Source organism: Nansenia antarctica, assembly GCF_963989245.1.
Source record: "Nansenia antarctica genome assembly, chromosome: 18".
In the NCBI taxonomy this organism is placed as follows: Eukaryota; Metazoa; Chordata; class Actinopteri; order Argentiniformes; family Microstomatidae; genus Nansenia; species Nansenia antarctica.
In genome coordinates this window covers 7,440,917-7,463,416 of record NC_137691.1, presented here as the reverse complement: position 1 = coordinate 7,463,416, position 22,500 = coordinate 7,440,917, and the positions used below count along the sequence as shown (strand labels likewise).

The following is a 22,500-nucleotide window of genomic DNA, read 5'->3' as shown; positions in this document are numbered from 1 at the left end:
GAGCGGACACAGCCTGACTTCCCTCTGCCCGTGGTGGACTGTTTCTACTGTTTCTACTGTTTCTACTGTTTCTACTGCCAGGCTGTCTCTCTTTAGTTTCTCTTTATCTGGCTTCACACACGCACGCACACACACACACACACACACACACACACACACACACACACACACACACACACACACAAACACACACACACACACACACACACACACACACACACACACAAACTCACACTCACACTCACACTCACACACACACACATAGATCACACACAGTCACACACACACACACACACAGATCAGACACACACATACACACACACACACACACACTTACACATATCAGATCATCAGAGATTAGCGTGAGTTGGTGTTTAAGTTGTAAATATTTACACTGGGAGAATGAAAGCTGCCTGACAGCTTGGTGGTATGTGTGATGAATCACCCCACTCTGCTGTTTATACACCCAGCTCTCCTTGGTTGCCTAGCAACAGGCTGTTTCTGCATAGATGTCGTGATGCTTGTCATGGTGAAACCTGTCTCTACGTTCCTCAGGGTAGTGTTACTAAACCAACATCACTCTCAGAAGGAACAGATCAAAAAGGGTTCATAAAAAAAACAAAAAACTTCCTTCTTCTAGCATTTTGACTGCCAAAGGCCTCTTGCCCGAGCATAGATTACTTTTTCTTGTGATGCCTGATAGAGAGATGATTCACTTACTTAGACAAATGTATTTGTTGATGCCAAAAATGTAACATGTCAATGTAATCTGCCTGTGCTTGTAGAACCCTCAGCATAATGTAGAACCCTCCTAATTCAAATGAAAACATTGTTGAGTTGGACTTCAAGGGAAAGCGTAACCATGGCAACGGATGCAACTGCCGTTTTCTGGGTAGCAACAGTAGCTAGCTGGTTAGTTTCTTTCAGTTGAACAGTGATAGGTACAGAATACTCCATCGAAGACTCTTTCAAATCTCATGATGTTATATATCTTCAGTTGTATCATTGTTTATATTATAATTTCATTTATTTCGTTTATGTTTGAGTGGATTTTCCTGGTTGAAGAGTCTTGTCCAACCATCTCTCTTGCTTTTCGGTCAGATGACCCGGAAATCGAGGAGCGGCTGGTGATCTCCAGCCCTGTTGGCGAGCAGAAGCTCCTATTCGACCAGAGCGGCGACCCTCCTTCCCTCTGCACCCCTGCTGACCAGAGCATGGGTCAAAAGGAACCTCCCCCCTTCACCCCCCAGGACACACCGCCAGAACCTGAGGTGGAGGCCCCCACGACGCTGAACCACACAGCCGCCCCCCCAGAAGTTCCACCCCCCACAGCAGACCCACCCTCCCAGGCCAACAGAGCCACACCCAGCATAGCCATGGACATACCCGAGGGGAGGTCCCTGGTAGGGGAGGAGACACTGTGTAACGGACACCCCAGCGAAAGCCCACCTCCTCCTCGGCAGCCTAAACGCTCCAAGACTAAATCCAAGACCAAGCTCCCCTCTCTACAGATAGAGAGCCCTCTGAATGGGGCTACCCAGGGGCAGGGGCAGGAGCCAGGCCAGGGGCAGGCGGACAGTGACATCCCTGTCCCCACGGGTAGTTATAACTTTGACCCAGACCAGTTCGACGACAGCTTCAACCCCTTCGCTAGTGGAGGCTCTAAGATACAGAACTCTCCTCCGGCTTATCCTGCTGACCATTTGCCTAAACTAGAGGTTCTGCCTAGCTCCTCCCCACCCCAGCCTAGCTCCTCCCCACCCCAGCGTAGCTCCTCCCCACCCCAGCGTAGCTCCTCCCCACCCCAGCGTAGCTCCTCCCCACCCCAGCGTAGCTCCTCCCCTCCACTACGTGGCTCCTCTCCACCCCTACGTAGCTCCTCCCCTCCACTGCGTAGCTCCTCCCCACCCCAGCCTACCTCCTCCCCAGCTCTACATAGCTCCTCCCCACCAGTGCGTAGCTCCTCCCCTCCACTGCGTAGCTCCTCCCCACCCCTGCCTACCTCCTCCCCTCCACTACGTAGCTCCTCCCCTCCACTACGTAGCTCCTCCCCTCCACTGCGTAGCTCCTCTCCTCCACTGCGTAGCTCCTCTCCTCCAATACGTAGCTCCTCCCCACCCCTGCCTACCTCCTATGTAGCCCTACGTAGCTCCTCCCCTCCACTGCGTAGCTCCTCCCCTCCACTGCGTAGCCCCTCCCCACCCCTACATAGCTCCTCCCCTCCACTGCGTAGCTACTCCCCACCCCTGCCTACCTCCTCTGTAGCCCTACGTAGCTCCTCCCCTCCACTGCGTAGCTCCTCCCCACCCCTGCCTACCTCCTCCGCAGCCCTACGTAGCTCCTCCCCTCCACTGCGTAGCTCCTCCCCACCCCTGCCTACCTCCTCTGTAGCCCTACGTAGCTCCTCCCCTCCACTGCATATCTCCTCCCCTCCACTGCGTAGCTTCTCCCCACCCCTGCCTACCTCCTCTGCAGCCCTACGTAGCTCCTCCCCTCCACTGCGTAGCTCCTCCCCACCCATGCCTACCTCCTCCGCAGCCCTACGTAGCTCCTCCCCTCCACTGCATAGCTCCTCCCCTCCACTGCGTAGCTCCTCCCCACCCCTGCCTACCTCCTCCGCAGCCCTACGTAGCTCCTCCCCTCCACTGCGTAGCTCCTCCCCACCCCTGCCTACCTCCTCCGCAGCCCTACGTAGCTCCTCCCCTCCACTGCGTAGCTCCTCCCCACCCCTGCCTACCTCCTCTGCAGCCTTACGTAGCTCCTCCCCTCCACTACGTAGCTCCTCCCCACCCCTGCCTACCTCCTCTGCAGCCCTACGTAGCTCCTCCCCTCCACTGCGTAGCTCCTCCCCACCCCTGCCTACCTCCTCCGCAGCCCTACGTAGCTCCTCCCCTCCACTGCGTAGCTCCTCCCCACCCCTGCCTACCACCTCTGCAGCCCTACGTAGCTCCTCCCCTCCACTGCGTAGCTCCTCCCCACCCCTGCCTACCACCTCTGCAGCCCTACGTAGCTCCTCCCCTCCACTGCGTAGCTCCTCCCCACCCCTGCCTACCACCTCTGCAGCCCTACGTAGCTCCTCCCCACCCCTGCCTACCTCCTCCCCACCCCTGCGTAGCTCCTCCCCTCCGCTGTGCGGGGCTTCCTCCAGACCAAGGACTGAGGCTGAGGAGAAGGCTCTACCTTCAGAGGAGGCCAGGCCCGTAAAGATGGAGTTTGGTTTAGACGAGGGAGAGGTCGTCAGTAAGCCACCGCCAAGGAGGCTGGGTAAAAAGCCAGGCAGCAAACTCCCGTCTAAGAAACAGAGGCCCAAAGGTGCAGGACTCGCCCCGAAGCCGGCAACAGAACCATCTTCTGAACCGGCACCTGAACCAGTATCAGAACCGGTTACAGAATCCGCCTCAGAACCTGTTTCAAAGTCAGCCGCCCCCCTGAGTCTGGACGACATCCCCATTCCCAAGTCCACCTACAACTTTGACCCCAGCCAATGGGATGACCCCAACTTCAACCCGTTCGGGGGGGGCGGTACTACGATGAGTACTTCTCCTCCCGTCCGGGCGAAAGGCTCCTACAGCTTTGACCCTGAGAGCATCGACGAGATGACGGACCCCTTTAAGACCTCTAACTCCCTGGGAGGCGTGGTCACGTCCAAGGCCCCGCCCCCGGGAGACACAGCCACACCCAAGGCCACACCCCAGAGAGGCTCGGCCACGTCCAAGGCCACGCCCCCTGAGAGGCCAGCGGTGGTGAAAAAGAAAGTCGAACGCCCCCTGGAGGAGGAAAAGAAGAAAGTTGAACGCCCCCTGGAGGAGGAGAAGAAGAAGGTCGAACGCCCCCTGGAGGAGGAGAAGAGGAAGGTCGAACGCCCCCTGGAGGAGGAGAAAAGGAAGGTCGAGCGCCCCCTGGAGGAGGAGAAGAGGAAGGTCGAACGCCCCCTGGAGGAGGAGAAAAGGAAGGTCGAGCGCCCCCTGGAGGAGGAGAAGAGAACAAAACCGCCTCCCAAGAAGAGCAGGATCATCACGTGAGTCTGCTAGTGGTCAGAAATGTGCTCTTCCATCAAGAGAAACATTGCATCAAATCAAAATCTAATTTAATTCTTCATTTCATCATAGTTTCAATTTCATTATGGTGCATATCACACAAATGGCACAGCACCACTTGCGTAGAATTTACAGTGAATCGAATTGACTTGACCCTTGACTGTATGGACGTTATTTATCTCCTCTAGTGTTTTGTAGAAACACTTAGCATGCTTACTATATGTTTACATTCATACAAAACACTACTGTCAAAGACAAACGTAACACAAGATTATGATTATGATAGTGGCCATGTCCTCATTCTCACAGTAAAGCTATTTACAGACTGTTTAGGAGGTGCAGCAGTCACGTTGATCTATTTACAGGCTGTTTAGGAGGCGCAGTAGTGACGTTGGTCTAATTCTGCCTATGTGAGGCCGTTCACTTCCTCTGGTTGTGTCTGAAGCCTCCCTCCACCTCCTCCTCCACCTCCTCCTCCCAGAGAGAACTAAAAACAAACTCCTTCATCTCTCTGCTGTGCTAAACCCCATTAACTCACTCGTTCTCCTTCTCTCTCTCTCTCTCTCCCTCATCATCCTTCATTCCCTTAACTGTCTATCCTTCCCTGCTACTGTATAACCCCTCCTGCCCCCTCCCTCCCCCCCTCTGCTTCTCTCCATGTTGTCTTTGCTTCAGGACCTCTGAACAAGTCAAGTTTCTCTGTTTTCTGTTGTAAGTATTCTCTCTCTCTCTCTCTCTCTCTCTCTCTCTCTCTCTCTCTCTCTCTCTCTCTCGCTCTCTCTCTCTCTCTCTCTCTCTCTCTCTCTCTCTCTCTCTCGCTCTCTCTCTCTCTCTCTCTCTCTCTCTCTCTCACTCTCTCTCCGTTCCTGCATGGTTATGAGGCTCAGAGGAGCGCAGTGCCCTGTCTGCTTGTTGGCACGACAACGCCTCTCTCTTAGAACAAGGCCACATCAGCAATTCAATCACAGCTTCAATCTCGTGACACTCACTCACGCTAAATTGAACAGCAGTGATGTTTATAATCTGCTTGCTTGTAGTTGTGTAGTTAAACAAAGCAGACGGATGTCCAAATGGTCCCTGTTATCCAATAATACAATAATGATTAGGTAAAAACAAGGTGACATGTAAACATGATTGAATGTCTCGATAAAACGTGTCGTCCTTTGGAACTGTGACAGTTAGGAGCAGCAGAAGTAACTGGCTGAGTGCCACCTGTGATCTTTGCCCCTCTAGTTTAGGGGTAGGAAACCCCAGAGCATCTCATTAAGGTGTGACATCACCTCAGAAACCACCAGTCTTCACATAACCAACCTATAGAACAGTCTGTTGATAGATCCCCCTCTGATGGTGATCAGCAGCCTCCACGCTAACCTCCCTGCCCCCCCGCCCTCCCCCGTAGGAACTCCTGTAAGGTGAAGAAGTACGATGAAAGCCAGTCGCTGGTCCTGGATGTCTGCTCTCAGGTACAGTACTGTAGCATGGTGTGTGTGTGTGTGTGTGTGTGTGTGTGTGTGTGTGTGTGTGTGTTCAATGCAGTATCAGCTGAAAGTTATAAGCCTACTGCAGTGACACTGCAATGCCCATTACTCAGCCCTCCCTACCTCACCTCTATACACACTTCCACCCCCACACGCACACACACACACAAACACACACACATCCTTCCTCATGCTGATGAGAGCATCCACTACAGTGTGTCCGGAGCTCTGCAGTGCTCTCCGGCCAGCTGGCACCGCAGCAGATACCTGACTCACCACCCACCACGTGCCACGCGGCCGCATCCATCTCTGGTCTCTATGGTTACCATGTGCCTTAAAGTGTCATGGCCATACCAATAACTGTAACAGACTTGATGTCAGCAAATGACATATTCCCTTTGATAGCTTGTTTATTATTGTTGATAACAGGGCTCCCACGGGTCCTGAAAAAAAAATCAAGGTCTTAAAAGTTTTGGGAACTACACATGGGTCATTGAAAGTGCTTGAATTCCCCCACCCCCCTCTCTCTCTCTCTCTCTCTCTCTCTCTCTCTCTCTCTCTCTCTCTCTCTCTCTCTCTCTCTCTCTCTCTCTCTCTCTCTCTCTCTCTAAAATAAATAAATATATATATATTCACATTTTGTTTACTTAGCTTGTCAACTAGTAAATAAATCTCTGTATTGCTTAACTTCACACATATTTCACAATATATTGTTTTGCTGTGCTGTGGTAGAGAAGGCAAGAGATGGATAGTTCCTATTATATAAATTCTCATCTAGGTCTGTCAAACTATGCCATGTTGGGTCCTTGAATTTGAGGGAATTGAGTCTTGAAAGTCCTTGAAAGGTGCTTGAATTTGATGTTCCAGAAGGTGTGGGAACCCTGTAATAATGACAGCTGACAGTATCTCATCATGGGTGTTCTGGTCTGAGTGTCTCTTCTTAGGTAGAAATCTTCTTGTTTTTCTTTTGACAGGAAGAGGATGAGATGTCACCAGACCAGGAAGTCCCTCATCGTGTGCGGCATGCCACCGACGAGGAGAAGCTGGCATCCAGCGGCATCGTGAGTCAGATGGCCGAGGAAGAGGAAGAGGAGAAAGAGGAGGAGAGGGAGGAGGAAGAAAGCCCAGAGTGTACCAAGGCCTCAGCCACCTCCAGAGGCCAGGGGGTTGATGGTAGGTAGTCTCACAGTGCTGTCTACATTTTGCATTAAATCTTTTGGCATTTAGCCAAAAGCGACTTATAACAAATACATTGGAAGTGGAAAATCTATCCATCAGTCATAGCAGGAAGAATCGATGCTAAGGCCAGGGGCCATTGGCCATCATAATGCTACAAGAAGGATGTTTTTTTAAAACCCCCCCTCTGGGAAGCCACTGTAGGGAGCCACGCTCCTGCTAAGCACCTATTAGACACGGATTGAAATGCAATCAATTACCAGAGAACCCAATTTATCAGACAGACAGATAAAGAGATGAGGAGTATTAGGCTTGTCTGGGAAGCTAAGCAGGGTATGCTTTGGTCGATCGTTGGATGGGGGTACCAAATCAGACGGCTGGAAGTGGTTTTGGAGGACCAGTAGGTGGCGCTCCACTAAGAGACCTAAGAGACCCCAATGCCCCATGGCAGTGAATGGGGCACTGCCCTGCAGAGGATGCCGTCCTTCAGGTGAGGCGTTAGACCGAGGTCCAGACTCCCGGGTCGTTAAAGATCCCATGGTATTTAAATCAAGAGTAGGGCACCTAATCCCCTGGCCGTCATACCATCATGGCCACCTAATCCCCTGGCCCTCATACCATCATGGGCACCTAATCCCCTGGCCCTCATATCATCATGGCCACCTAATCCTTTGGCCCTCATATCATCATGGTCACCTAATCTGGCCCTCATACCATCATGGTCATCTAATCTCATGACCACCTAATCTCATCTGGTAAAAAAAAAAAAAAAATGCTACATTTCCTTCAGCCTTTTTGATTGGAGAAGTTCAAGAGCTAAACCATGTACAGGCTTTTGTTCCAGCTCATCAAAAACACATATCCAACCTACAACTGACCACTGACCACCTTACACCAGTGACCACATGACCCAGGGGCCCTCTGTTGGGTTGGAACTATAGAAGTGTAGAAGTGCTTAATTACACTCCGCCACCAGGCCACAAGGCAGGCTTTGTTCCCTAACCACCGGTAGAGCCGGAGGAGAACTTGGTGGTAATCTGAGTCACAAACACAGCAGAAGGCCAGTTCTAGCCACATTGTTCCAGAGAAATAGCTAGTCTATTTTGTTTTAGTCCGACTACAAACCTCTGAGTTGGCTGTTGATCGGATAAAGTCAATGTATTGTGTTTGTTTTGTATTTTCACTAATTGGCCATCTGGTCAATATATCAAAATAGTATGTTTTGGAGAAAAGAAAAAAAAAAAAAAAAAACATGCTCCTTGCTATAAACATATCCAGAACCATAGGTACACACGATTCAGAAAGATACCCAAACAACATTCCACTGTAACTGTCAATCGTTAATCCAAGAAATGCAATGAAACATGACAGACTCTGCAGTGAATCTCATGATGCTTGGCAGTGCTCTGATTCTGTGGCCTGAAGGAGTTTACGCTCAAATGTTGGCTGTGACTGCTACCTGCTGGCTACCGCGGATATTACAGCACTTCTAAGTGATGTTATAAGACTAGTATGTATTCTTGTGTGAATGTGTCTGCATTATACAGATACTGAGAGACCGACAGAGTTAGAGCTTGCTCCATCTATTTTACTAAGATTATATTTATATTTACCGTACAGATAAATGTAATCCTAGTCCCCAATGAGGCTAAGTTATATAGCTTTTGTTGATGATATATATAGATGAATGAAGAAATGCAGAGATAAAGCTTGTGTTGTTGTCTCCTCAGGTCCTCAGAGCAGGATACAGGACTGTCGGGGGGATAAGGACTCTGGTGACGTAAAGAACCAGGAGCTGTCAATAACCCAGGGGCCAAAGGTGATTGGCTGCGAGGGGGGCCAAGAGAAAGGAAGTCCCGCCCTGGATGCCATACCTCTGAGTGAGATGGACAAAGCAGAGGTCCTCACCCTCATCAGGGAAGAGGTACAGTACCTGACACACCAACACACACACACACCAACAGACACAGAACACACACCAACACACACACCAACACACACCAACACACACCAACACACACATCAACAGACACCAACAGACACAGCACACATATCAACAGACACCAACAGACACAAAACACACACCAACAGACACAAAACACACACCAACAAAAACAAAACACACACCAACACACACCAACAAACACAGCACACACATCAACACACACCAACAGAGACAAAACACACACCAACAGACACAGAACACACACCAACAGACACAGAACACACACCAACACACACCAACAGACACAGAACACACACCAACATACACACACCAACACACACCAACACACACCAACACACACCAACAGACACAGAACACACACCAACACACACCAACACACACCAACACACACACGCACCAACAGACACAGAACACACACCAACAGACACAAAACACACCAACAGACACAAAACGCACACCAACAGACATGAAATACACACCAACAGACACCAAGAGACACAAGTCACACACACTAACAGACACAAAACAGTTTCCAGTATTGTACACAGACAGATTTTAATGAACATCTTCGTGCCGGGGGTCAAACTCCTCTTGACCTAATAGAAGGTGTCCATTAACCCAGAACCCTGTTCGTCACACCAGCACAACCTAACCCTAACCCTGATCTTAACCCTAACCCTGATCTTAAGCCTAACCCTGATCTTTAGCCTAACTCTAATCCTGATCTTAAGCCTAACCCTGACCTAAAACTTTAATCCTAACCCTGACCCTGATGCTAACCCTGACCCTGACCCTGACCCTGATGCTAACCCTGACCCTGACCCTGATGCTAACCCTGACCCTGATGCTAACTCTGACCCTGATGCTAACTCTGACCCTGATGCTAACTCTGACCCTGATGCTAACTCTGACCCTAACCCTAACCCTGATGCTAACTCTGACCCTGATGCTAACTCTGACCCTGATGCTAACTCTGACCCTAACCCTAACCCTGATGCTAACTCTGACCCTGATGCTAACTCTGACCCTGATGCTAACTCTGACCCTGACAGATCATCACCAAGGAGATTGAGGCCAACGAGTGGAAGCGGAAGTATGAGGACAGCAGAGCAGAGGTCATAGAGATGAGGTACACTAGCCTGTTATACTGGGGTTTCAGCTCTACTGGGGGTTCAACTATACTGGGGGTTCAGCTCTACTAGAGATGAGGTACAATAGCCTGCTATACTGGGGGTTGAAATGACAGGGCAGAAAGAAGGAATGATGATGAATATTCATGTTGACAATGAGCAGAGAATGAAACCACACCCCTCTGTGTCCCTCTGTAGGAAGATCGTAGGGGAGTACGAGAGGACTGTAGCACAGATGATTGGTGAGTTCTTCGACCAGTCCCATGTCTCGTCTCGGTCTCTGTTGTTGTTGTTGTTGTTGTTGTTGTTGTTGCTGTTGTTGTCATTGTTGTCAGGGCTCCCACGGGTCCTTGAAATCCTTGACAGTTTGTGAATTTGAGGGGAAAAAATCAAGGTCTTAAAAGTTTTTGAAAATAGACATGGGTCAATAGACATGGATCATGAGTCAGACGTGGGCGGATAGTTCCTATTATATAAATTCTCATCTAGATCTGTCTCAAACTATGCCGTGTTGGGTCCTTGAATTTGAGGGAATTGAGTCTTGAAAGTCCTTGAAAGGTGCTTGAATTTGATGTTTCAGAAGGTGTGGGAACCCTGTGTCGTTGTTGTTGTCGTTGTTGTCGTTGTCGTCGTTGTCGTCGTTGTCGTCGTTGTCCTTGTCGTTGTTGTTGTTGTTGTTGTTGTTGTTGTTGTTGTTTGGCTCTTGGTCTGGGTGTTGGTTCTAGGCCTGTTCCTTTTTGCACCTCTAGAGGGCGAGCAGTGCAAGAACATGGGGTCTAGGAGCCTCCAGCAGCTGACCCTGGAGAGAGACCAGGCGCTGGCCGACCTCAACTCTGTGGAGCGCTCGCTGTCCGACCTCTTCAGACGCTACGAGAACATGAAGGCTGTCCTGGAGGGCTTCAAGAAGGTCAGCTCTATTCTATTCCATTCTATTCTATTCCATTCTATTCTATTCTATTCTATTCTATTCTATTCTATTCTATTCTATTCCATTTCATTCTGTATTATTCTATTCCATTCTATTGCATTCCATTCCAGTCTATTCCATTATTTTGTAGTAACTGGCTACAGTACGGCTCTCTGACTCTCTCCTCTCCGTGTAGAATGAGGAGGTGTTGAAGAAGTGTGCCCAGGAGTACCTGGTGCGTGTGAGGCAGGAGGAGCAGCGCTACCACACCCTGAAGATGCACGCCGAGGAGAAGCTGGACAAGTAAACACACATTCTTGTTCTTGACGCTATGTATGAGTGTGTGAGACGTTCAGGTTGACTTGTCCTCTCTGTCTCTCTGTCTCTCTCTCTCTCTCTCTCTCTCTCTCTCTCTCTCTCTCTCTCTCTCTCTCTCTCTCATTTCTTTGAGGTTCACTCTCTTTGTTTGTAATTTCAGGGCCAGTGAGGACATAGCCCAGGTGCGCTCCAAGGCAGACTCTGAGAGCGTGGCGCTGAGCGCCAGTCTGAGGAAGGAACAGATGAAGGTCGACTCTCTGGAGAGAGCTCTGCACCAGAAGGTAAGAATATTAGATTACATTAGATTAGATTAGATTCAACTTTATTGTCACAGAGTACAGTTGTGACAGAGTACTGGGACAACGAAATGTAGTTTGGCACCTAACCAGATCTAACCAGTGCAAAAGACATGATTATGTAGACTGTGCATGGTATGACTGTATACGGTATTACATTGAGTATAAATAAATGAGATGAATATCAATATGATATACATACAGTTAAGATATATGTAGAGTATGATCTGTACAGAACAGGTTACCGTCAGTGAATATACACTGCATATGGCATTCATAACACAGCCATAAGCTCTGAAGTAGCATGACATCATCTTTGTAGACAGCTCCACACCAGAAGGTACCAATACTAGATAAAGCACTCATAACACAAGTAGCCTGAGATAACAGTTACAGGACAAAATGGTCTATTTGTCGTTCACATCGGAACAGCCCAATTACAAGACAGACAACTTTGGCTGAACTTTGACTGAACAGTTTCTCTGCTCTGCTCTCTCTGTCACCCTCCCAGAATCAGGAGATCGAGGAGCTCACCAAGATCTGTGACGAACTCATCGCAAAGCTCGGAACGTCCGACTAGAATCCTACCAACCAAAACCCTCTGAGCACTCGACTGTGTTTTCTCCCTACGTACCACTGCACCCCTCTGACTGGCTTATCCATCCCCACTGCCGCTCACTGATAGGCTCACTAGCCAGACCAGGGGCTGTGCCACCAAAGGCCCATTAAACTCATGGCATGTGCAACCAGACCCACCGGTAAAGGCCTGTCCAAACTTCTCAACACGTGAATCTCTGCTGTTCTTAATCAGGCAGACAGAGAGCTGTCTCGGAGCTGTCTCTCTTTTTTTTTTTTACAGGCAATAAAGTATTGATGTGCATGTGCTGACATTATGTGCATTTAAGGCCAAATCCTAATTTGTGTGTAAGGAATGTGTTGATGTCAAATTGAGGTTAAGTCAGGTGACTCGTGCTGTTCCCTGTTGTACTGCATAGTGTTGACTGTGTTTATAAAGTGTGTCCCGCCTTGGTTGTGCCTGGTGGAAGCAGCATTGGTCCTGCTAGGCTTTAGGAGACAGTGGAGGTCAGATACATGGAAGCAGCATTGGTCCTGCTAGGCTTTAGGAGACAGTGGAGGTCAGATACATGGAAGCAGCATTGGTCCTGCTAGGCTTTAGGAGACAGTGGAGGTCAGATACATGGAAGCAGCATTGGTCCTGCTAGGCTTTAGGAGACAGTGGAGGTCAGATACATAGAAGCAGCATTGGTCCTGCTTTAGGAGACAGTGGAGGTCAGATACATAGAAGCAGCATTGGTCCTGCTAGGCTTTAGGAGACAGTGGAGGTCAGATACATGGAAGCAGCATTGGTCCTGCTAGGCTTTAGGAGACAGTGGAGGTCAGATACATGGAAGCAGCATTGGTCCTGGTCTGATACAGCACATGTGTTACAGAGAGGAGGAGGAGCAAAGAAATAGAATTCCTAGAACAGGCGTTGTACAGGACGCCTATGCGGTGGAGGATGTTCTGATAGGGGGACTAAGGCCAACCCATCAGTTAACGGCTCTCATCTCGCAATCGCTTGGTTTGAACCCTTCACCCAGAGCCATATCTACCTGTAAGGCAGGGTCACTGCTGGCCGTGTGGGCGCCCTAAGCGTAGTAGTTACCTTCAGAGAAAAACTTTGTCGGGGGACGGCAGACAGGGGGTGCTAGCGGAGAACGTTTTCTTCAAAGATTTTCTTCAGAAATCGTTCTTCTTGGGGTGGTGGGGGCCTGTTGTAGTTGTACTTCATCTTTAGATTAAATAATTAATTAGTATGATTATTATGCTGATCATTAGGCTGCTTTGGTGCCCTACGCACAGCCTGTGATGCGCATGTTGGTAGCGGTGGCCCTGCCTGTAGCTACTTGTATATACGGCTGTGACATCATCACCCTGCTGCTACCCTAATAGGAGATGGGGAACAATCAACATAAACCATTTCTCTATTCTCTTATTTATGCCTTTATGTTTTTTTTATTATTATTATTATTTTGGGGTTTTTGTATATATTTGCCTCCCCTTTGCTAGGGCAAGGTTAGATAAAAATGGGTAAGATAATCAATCATTTAAACCTTACTCTGTGTTTCCTGGCATACGTTTAGCCTTGTTAACTTAAGAGCTTTATAGAGCTTCATCAAGAGCACTTACTCTCGGCGGAATGGCTTCGTGAGCCCAGCAGTGGAGTGAAACAGTATATCAGGGTTTCTTATGATTTCTCCTCAGGATTTGGTTGAATATGGAGAAGAGAGTCCAGTATATGAGTTTATTATGACAGCCAACCTTACCGCCAACTGCCATATATTATTTCTTTGATTTTCTACGTATTTCTAGTTAGATTCAGAACAGAGACGGGGGGACGGGGGGCTGTGTTAAGAAGAAGGTTCTAGATCAATTTCAAGATCTCAATCTTAATCTCAATCAATAATCAATCAATACCAGTATTGTCTCCAAAGGGAGATTTGTTTTGCAGTCAGGGTAGTAAACAATAACAACGACAACCATACAACGTATATACACACTCCTCCCAACCTTGTAAAAAACAACACAAACATTTCTAATGTGCCTTTATTTTACCATTCGCCATACTTACACACCTGTCTCATTTTCTGATATATTATTCATATACAGTATGACTGATTAGTGTCATGGATGATCCACATGGAACAATCAAATGCCAGATGTGATTACTGTGTGAATCCCAGAGGTTTACTACGGGGCTCTACAGAGGGAGAGTGTGTTTGTCTAAAGCCGCTTGTCAATGTAATCCCATGCTGCCGTGTGTGTGTATATTTTATACCGTATGAAAATAATATTATTTTATCTTAATGTTGATATTTGTAAAGTGGGGGACGGAAACATGCACAGATTCTATAATAGTTTCCTGATCTATATTTTGTGCAGAAGGCATTCCTTGAATAAAGGTTATCATCTTTAAGGTCATTGATGTCCTGTGTTTTCTTTGGGTGGATACAATGAGTAAGTTGGAGCTTGTAGAAATACTGTACATGCACGTTTCATCCCAAAAAGTAATCAAATGTAATTATAAAAATAAATAAAAAGACGCCTGGGGCAAAGGATGTCCATTGTTCTTCCCATGATGGATGTATTTTTATCTTGTAGATAGTAATAGTTATTTGTCTGTATTATCTTGTAGATAGTACTAGTTTGTTTTGTCGGTCTTACATGTAACGATGAATTGAGAATCAAGGACCCCAATTGAAATAAGCCAGTGGCTTTCTTGGGTTTTTATCCTGTTAGTTGACCTTGTATGTAATATGTACTTTCATGTACCTACTCCTGCAAATCTTCTAATAAAGTTTTCAATCAATCAATCAATTAGAAGACTCCTAAGACTCTGCAGTACTCTTAATCTACCACTAGATGGTGCAACACATATTGATATCACACCCTAGAGAAATTACGCAGTTGGAACCCTCTGCGGCACCTGTAGAAACAGTGGCTGTGTTCGAAATGGCACAGCCTACTAACATACTCAATGAGGATGTACTGCATACTGCCTACTTAATTCATAATAAGTATGCCGATGAGTATGCCATTACCAGCATAATTACCATTATGCAGCTCAATGTCCCGGAATGCATTTCCCACTGGATTTTAAAGCAGGCTAAACCTACATGGGTTCTACAAGTGTTAACATGTCATTTTATTACGTTTTAATATGTTTTCAGGCAAGGAAGTAACCATGTCCCAAAATGTGACCAGTTTATCAAAATAATCAAAATGTATATACTGTATCTGATCTGACGTTTGTTTTCCACTTCTGTAGGGTAACATTAGTTACCTTTACTGCAGGGTTCAACAGACATGTCGGAAAACAAATAGATAAACAAGTTATAAAATGATCTTTAGCCAGATAAAATAACTAGCTTAGGCCTACTATACTGATGTCTTAGCAGTTGGTAAAAGAACAGGATTTTTTTTCTGAAGATACAATACTGGGACCATTCGTGACATGCTGGCTACAGTTTCTCTCCAGTTACAGTTTGCTGTAACCCCAGGCAGTGTATTCACACCAAAACCTGTCAAGAAGAGGCCCACACTCTCACTCACCCAGCATGAACCCACATGTATGAAGCACTGGGCCTCCGGTCAGGTGGTGTTCAGGTAACCCCTGTGACTAGGGTTATATATGTTACGGTACATGTGGGAAAACTAGGGTTAGGGTTAGGTGCTAGGGTGCTACGGTTAGGGTTAGGATTAGGATTAGGGTTAGGGGTAGGGTTAGGGTTAGACATGCCAGCATGTACCAAGTCACCCTAGCACCTAACCCTAACCCTAGTTTTCCCACATGTACCGTATTCCCACATGTACCGTAACATATATGTATATGTTGTTTGTGTATTGTGTGTATAATCCACACCCAACAACAACAACAACATCATAACACATGTGAATTGAGCCTATAGAACACTGCTAACACAGATGGGGCCAGTGGGGCCAGACAGACAGACACGGGGGCGGGATGGAAGGATGCTGAGAGCGTCACCGATTGGTCACGACTTCCCAAGGACATTCCCGCGGGAGGAGAAAGTTCCGAGGGCTGCATGCGGTAATCAGAAAGCATCGGAAGGTGGGAGACTTAAACACCTTCAATAAAGGCACCGAGAGACCACTGCTGCAGACACTGAACCTCCAGATCATCTGAAGTGCGGTTCTGTTTGGCGACAGGACGTCTTCGTTTTTGAAAGTAGGTAAGTCCGTCTCTTTACTTTTCCTTTCTATCAAGACAACTTTAGACAACTTTTGCATTTTTCTTCTAGATAACGGTAACATGTCCTTTAGACACGCGCAAAACACTTATCGTATATTGACGCTTCATAATATACATTTTGATAATGGTTTCTGAATTCTGATATACATTTGTGAGTATAATGGATTTCTATATTATATTCTATATTCTATTGTTCCATATTTATGACTCATTCATTATTACAATTATATTGATCAATGGGAAATCTTTGAGGAAATGCTTCATTGAGGAAACATCATATGTTATTGTTTTATCTTGGATCATAGGCTCTGAATGCATATCTGTTTATTGCACTGATAGTTTCAGAAATTAAACCCATGCGCTTAAGTCTGGCACCAACCTCAGTTTGGCTTTGGTTTGCTCTATTCAGAATACACATTAACTGTTCCTCCTGAGACATCTATTTCCATTCTACAGTTTATCTATTGTTCCAATAATAATAATAATACATAATAATAATAGTAATAATAATCTTCCTTCTACGACTGCCAGTGGCCCCTGGCCCGAGCATAGATTACTTTTTCCTGCTCTGATTGATGGATAGATGATTAGATTATTGTTTGTACGTCGCTTTGGATAAAGGCGTCTGCTAAATGGCAAAACTTTTAATGTAGCCTAAATGTGAGAATGTGAACAATGTAACTAGCCTGTAACTATCATCGCCTGTGGAGCTTTTATAACCTGTTTACTGTCTGGCAGAATATCAACTATATTTATGAGTGTGGTGTGTACAGCGTTTGAGTGATCGGTGAAAGGTTACAGCTAATGAAATACACTCAGAGGCCAGGTCCGAACATGAGTGGATTGGTAACGATCACCCTAAATAGCGCTGATCTGGGATCCGTAAGGCTAAACGGAGCATAACGTTGGATGTGGTTTTGGAGGGACAAATGGTGTTTGTTGAGTTAAGCAGCTGAAAATATGCCATATGTCGTTTGGAGACAGGAATCCTCCCTCCTGTGGCCTTGAGGTTAGCTCTAAGGACGCGAGGCTGTAAATTCTGGATGTGCTGCTGTCTTGTCTTGGCTCTCTCTGTTCCATTTGAACATCTCTGGCTCTGTCTCTCATCTCTGTCTTGGAGACTGTTGCCAGGATCTGATGTTGAAGAAGTCAGATGTCAGCTTAGCTAGAGGCTGCACCTCCACAAGTCATAAAGAAGGAATTATTAGTTGTAGTATTTTACAGCTGAATTGACGGGTTAGGCCGTTAAGGGGTCGGCTGGAGATCAAACCACAATGTGAGGAAGGAAAAAGTGCTTCTGAAAATGGTCTTTTTTATGTTTTATGGGTGTGAGAAGTTCTTAGGATTTGAAGTGAGAGCAGATATTATGAACGTGGATCTTTGATTATGTGTAGTAAAGTGATGATTTCGTGTTGTGTTTCTGGTAGCTCAGTAGTTCTCCTAGTCCTCCAGTTTCTTGGGGGAAATCTTCAGCTATAAGGCGTCTGCTAAATGCCAAAACATGTAAAGCTATCTTCAACCTTTCTCCTGCCCCAAGTTTGCTGCCTCAGCACTGTGTTTTGCAGTTACCATGACGTCAACAAGGAAAGTCACCCCCAACCCCACCTTACCCTCACACTGCAGCGCCCCAACCCCCCAACTCCCCCCCAACCCCACCCCCCTTTGATGGCTTGACTGGACGGAGAAGAGGGAAAGTTAAACATTCCCTACATTAGTTTCCACAGCTTCAGGGCAAATGAAGGGAGGGGAGGGGAGGGGGGTGGAGGGGAAGGGAGGGGAGGAGACGAAGGAGGTGCTTGGAACTTGAGATTAACTTAAGATGAGGAGATAGGAACAGCACTGTCACTCAGCAACATGATCGCACATGTGTGATGCATTAGGCCTCAAAGCATTAGACCAGTCCTCTGTCTGTATGGAACCCGTCACTCCACACACACACACACTCACACACACACACACACACACACACACACACACACACACAAACACACACACACCTCTCTTTGTTCAGTCTCTGTCTTCAGGCCTTCCCTTAAGCTACAGGTGAACCCATTGAACCCCTGACACATTCATAGACACCTTTACTGACCCGAGACATTCATAGATACCATCTCTGTGGATGGTGTTACAACACGGGGACGTTGCCATGACACCAAGGCAGTATGAGACAGTCGGACGTTCGCTCTCTTAGATTGTCTGGGCGGGGACATTGGTCTGTCCCATCTGTCTCTCTCTTTCTCTTTCTCTCTCATTTTCTCTCTCACTTTCTCTCTCTCTCTCTCTCTCTCATCCACACACACTCACACACACACACACACACACACGCACGCACGCACACACACACTCACACACACACACACACACACACACACACACGCACACACACACACACACACACGCACACACACACACACACACACACACACATACACACACTCTCTCTCTCTCTCTCTCCCCCTGCAGTCATTTCTCTTCCCACCATCTCTCTCCTCACGTGGCCCACTCTACCCTGGCGTTGTGGTTGATTATATATAGAAGCTTCTGAGCTCTTGGTTGAGGGCGATGATTGAGGGCTGTGATTGGTTGGAGAGGAGAGGTCTTCGGTGTGATTGCGTCTGACAAACAGCCAGTCTGTAATGGAGGTTTGATGACTGATATGTATAATAAAAAACCATAAAAAACCCAAACCCCCAAAAGTCTGTTTTGGCTGGCTAATGACATACAGCACTGTATGCTGCACTAAACCAACCAATCACCACAGACTGTATCATGTGACGGGAAATCAGCCTGTTTTCTTGTTTACATTCGACAGAACAGAGAACTGAAGAAGAATTCCTCTTGATTGTTGGAAGATGTTGAAAGCTTAATCAGTAGAGGAACTAAACTAAACTCGAATTGGACTGCATGTCCACAGGCAGTTGATACATATAGTGAAACCAGAAAGCTTAACACTAGAACAGCCGTGCCTTTTTACCTACTAAAAGAGCCGGGGGTCAAACCCCCTCTTTACAATGCTCAAGCTGCTATTTACACACAACGACCAATAGTTGGCCGCTTGTAAATTAGCCTGCTTCCTACACAGAAAAACATCAAAATAGCTTCATACTAGCTTATCCTGATGTGATTTTGAAAATGTAAGGATACCGGGTGGTAGAACGCACATATCTAGGACAAGTCATGAAAGGAGGGTCCTGAAATGTGATCAAGGGTTACAAAATGATGTATGATGGCAGTTCTATCTGTTAATCTGGTGTGTATGTACGGTATTCCCCTTCAGGTAACCTGCTGTTTCCTGTCCAAGCCCGGAGCCATGCTGTCCCGTGCCACGCTGTGCCCGTGCACGTCTCTCCTCTGGCGCCTCGCCGCCCTGCTGTGTGTGTGGTCGCTGTGTGGCCACGCCCAGTCTGCCGATGCCGCCGCCGCCGCCACCACCGCGCCTGTCATCCAGCTTCGCCTGGCGGGGGAGCGCAGGAAGCACTACGAGGGCCGGCTGGAGGTGTACTACCAGGGGGAGTGGGGCACGGTGTGCGACGACGACTTCTCCATCTACGCCGCCAACGTGGCGTGCAGGGAGCTGGGGTACCTGGAGGCCGTGTCCTGGTCCCCCTCCTCCAAGTACGGACGTGGAGAGGGTAAGAGACTCAGGGAGGGAGATGGGTGGGTGGGGGTTGGTGGGGGGGCGGTTTCGACAGAGTTGGCGGGAGAGAGGTGAAACGTGTGGGGTAGGAAGGGGGGGGGGGTATTGAGGGGTGCGGGTGCTGGGGGTTGAGAGTACGTGGTGTAAAGAGGAGGGTGTGGGGTTGTACAGAACTGGGGGGAGAGAGGGGGTAGTGGGTGGGTTGTGGTGCTGTTTTATTATCTCCGGGAGTTGGTCCCAAACTGAGTGGGAGGTTTTTCCCACTGATTCCAAGATTTATACTTCCAGTCGACTGAATTGTTTACAGTCTTGGACGAGATCGACTCTGTTAAATGTATTTCCACAGCACAATGGTTGCCTGTCTCAACTGTAGTCGGGATCAGCTGTTCGTGTCTTGTCATATTTACTGGGGCTACAACAGTATGTTTCAATGTCCACACACTAGCATACTACCTAGAATGGTTGGCCGATGCATTAGCACATTGCGCAAGTGCAAGTGGTATGCTGCTGGTGTTGATGTTGGAACAGAGCCAGGAGTTGAACCTCCATGGCCCCTGCGAGACGTACAGGGAAACCCCACACCAGAACGGCCCACGTTCTACTGGGTCCCCACCGCTTAGAACAGCCCTGACATTCCCACGTCTGCCTCGCTAAGCCTGCAGAGCTGTTAAAGTCATTACACCATTACACCAAACCTGTGGTGATGAAACATACTGGAAACTACTGTATACACACACTAGGCCAAACCCACATAGATACAAGGTGGTTAATACTGGAACACTGGTGTTGTAGAACTTTGGTAGGAGGTGGTTATTGGGACACTGGTGATCTAGAACTCTGACTGAAGGTGGTTAATGGAACACTGGTGATCTAGAACTCTGACTGAAGGTGGTTAATGGGACACTGGCTGAGTCCTGGCAGCTCTGTGTAAAAGCCAGATGAAAGCTGTTATGAGATGTTCTCAGAAGGGGGTTCTGTAGGACGTCTAGCTGGATTTGTGAACATTCCTGTGGAATTCTCATAGGAGGCACAGAGAGCGGATAATGGCCAGCTTGGCCAGCTGAGTTCTGTTACAGCCATCAAAGCAACATGGGGATACTCAGGCAATATTTATATGTTCTATATGGATTTATGAATATATAATATAAAACAATATATATCAACCTCAAATCCAGGGTTTTAGCCAACACAAGCCCCACGTTGCCAGGGTAACACCACAACTCTGTAAACCGAGAACAGTGTGGGTCTCAGTGACCTGAGGAAAACGTCATCGAAGGTTCAGAATAATATTTATCTAGATGATGGAGTGCAGATCTACTGTGTATACTAAATCTGACTCGAGACTCATCCTGTGTGTGTGTGTGTGTGTGTGTTACAGGTCGTATCTGGCTGGACAACGTCCACTGCGGTGGGAGTGAGAAGAGTCTGGCTCAGTGTGAATCCAACGGCCTGGGCGTGTCCGACTGCAAACACTCTGAGGACGTGGGCGTGGTCTGCAGCCAGAAACGCATCCCCGGCTTCCAGTTCGTCAGCACCCTCACCAACAATGTGGAGGTACACACACGCGCACGCACACGCACACACACACACACACACTCACACACACACATACACACACACACACACACACACACACATAGTCCCTCCTTCCACACACATAGACACACACACAAACACACACACACAATCCCTCCTTCCACACACATAGACACACACACACCCAAACACATAGAACTCAATGAACTCCTTTACCGTAGTATTCTGGCTGCTTCAGTGAGAGTGTTTGTGTAACAGCAACGGAGACCAGATGTGGTGGTGGGGGAGACCCACGGTGTTATATATCAACTTTATATATCAGCTGGAGAGCTGAGAATGTGGGATGTATGAGTCAGACCACAATAATGGAACCCTGAGTCCATGGTGACTGATTTCTGTTATCTACTTCACATCCAGTATCTATTATAACCATGTGGCTATGCTCAAAACCCGCTGGAGACAAGGAGGAATGGGGCGTCCAGAGAGAGAGAGAGAGAGAGAGAAAGAACATAAAAAATACAAGATGTTTATTTGTCATACAAGTTATACAAGTGAGAGATACTTTTGCTGGGGCGGGCTCCATTCAGGGTAAAAAGTATCAAATGATATATATTTAAGGCATGAAAAAGGGAGAGAAGGAGAGAGACAGAGAGAGAGGGAGAGAGACAGAGAGAGAGGGAGAGGGAGAGAGAGGAGAAAGAGGGGAGAGAGGGGGGAGAAGGAGAGATAGGGAGAGAGAGAGAGAGAGAGAGAGAGAGAGACACAGGTCTATCCCTCACCCAGGTCTAACCCAGGTCTAACCCAGGCCTAACCCAGGCCTAACCCTCACGAAGGTCTATCCCTCACCCAGGTCTAACCCAGGTCTAACCCTCACGAAGGTCTATCCCTCACCCAGGTCTAACCCAGGTCTGACCCAGGCCAGGTGGTCTGGACATTGATACTTCCATAAAGAGTCTCTTATTCACCTACTCCAGGAAACCTGAATGACATCATGTACAAGTCAGCTAGAGCTATAGCTGTCTCCTCCACTGTGGTCTGAAGACTTTACAGCAGTACCGCCCCGTGCCAACCTCAGCCCCCCCCCCCTCCCCATATCTCTGTCTGGATGCTGATGAGCTGACTCACACACCTCACAGACTGGACTGGAGGAGATGACGACACACAGACAGAGGGGAATACCATCCCATCACTTTTAATGAGAACACCACTGTGCTGGATGGAAACTCTGCGTCTGTTGTACCTGAG

General features: G+C 47.7%; 2 protein-coding genes across 2 annotated transcripts in view; both read left to right on the top strand.

Annotated features, from left to right (window-relative positions):
- Nucleotides 1-12,043, top strand: part of tacc1 (transforming, acidic coiled-coil containing protein 1) — a gene marked incomplete at its 5' end in the record, with an annotated part of 15,878 nt that extends 3,835 nt beyond the window's left edge. Inside the window, 11 exons of the mRNA XM_080548567.1 lie at nucleotides 1,102-1,830; nucleotides 3,064-4,018; nucleotides 5,437-5,500; nucleotides 6,490-6,688; nucleotides 8,422-8,615; nucleotides 9,710-9,786; nucleotides 9,986-10,029; nucleotides 10,537-10,694; nucleotides 10,891-10,997; nucleotides 11,173-11,293; nucleotides 11,820-12,043. Of these exons, the coding sequence (XP_080404693.1) occupies nucleotides 1,102-1,830; nucleotides 3,064-4,018; nucleotides 5,437-5,500; nucleotides 6,490-6,688; nucleotides 8,422-8,615; nucleotides 9,710-9,786; nucleotides 9,986-10,029; nucleotides 10,537-10,694; nucleotides 10,891-10,997; nucleotides 11,173-11,293; nucleotides 11,820-11,888 (2,717 nt within the window). The 3' untranslated portion in view covers nucleotides 11,889-12,043. The remainder of the gene's footprint in view (nucleotides 1-1,101; nucleotides 1,831-3,063; nucleotides 4,019-5,436; nucleotides 5,501-6,489; nucleotides 6,689-8,421; nucleotides 8,616-9,709; nucleotides 9,787-9,985; nucleotides 10,030-10,536; nucleotides 10,695-10,890; nucleotides 10,998-11,172; nucleotides 11,294-11,819) is intronic.
- A 3,393-nt stretch (nucleotides 12,044-15,436) lies between these two features.
- Nucleotides 15,437-22,500, top strand: part of loxl2a (lysyl oxidase-like 2a) — a gene marked incomplete at its 5' end in the record, with an annotated part of 31,668 nt that continues 24,604 nt past the window's right edge. Inside the window, 3 exons of the mRNA XM_080548565.1 lie at nucleotides 15,437-15,475; nucleotides 19,360-19,714; nucleotides 21,098-21,273. Coding sequence (XP_080404691.1) covers nucleotides 15,437-15,475; nucleotides 19,360-19,714; nucleotides 21,098-21,273 — 570 coding nt within the window. The remainder of the gene's footprint in view (nucleotides 15,476-19,359; nucleotides 19,715-21,097; nucleotides 21,274-22,500) is intronic.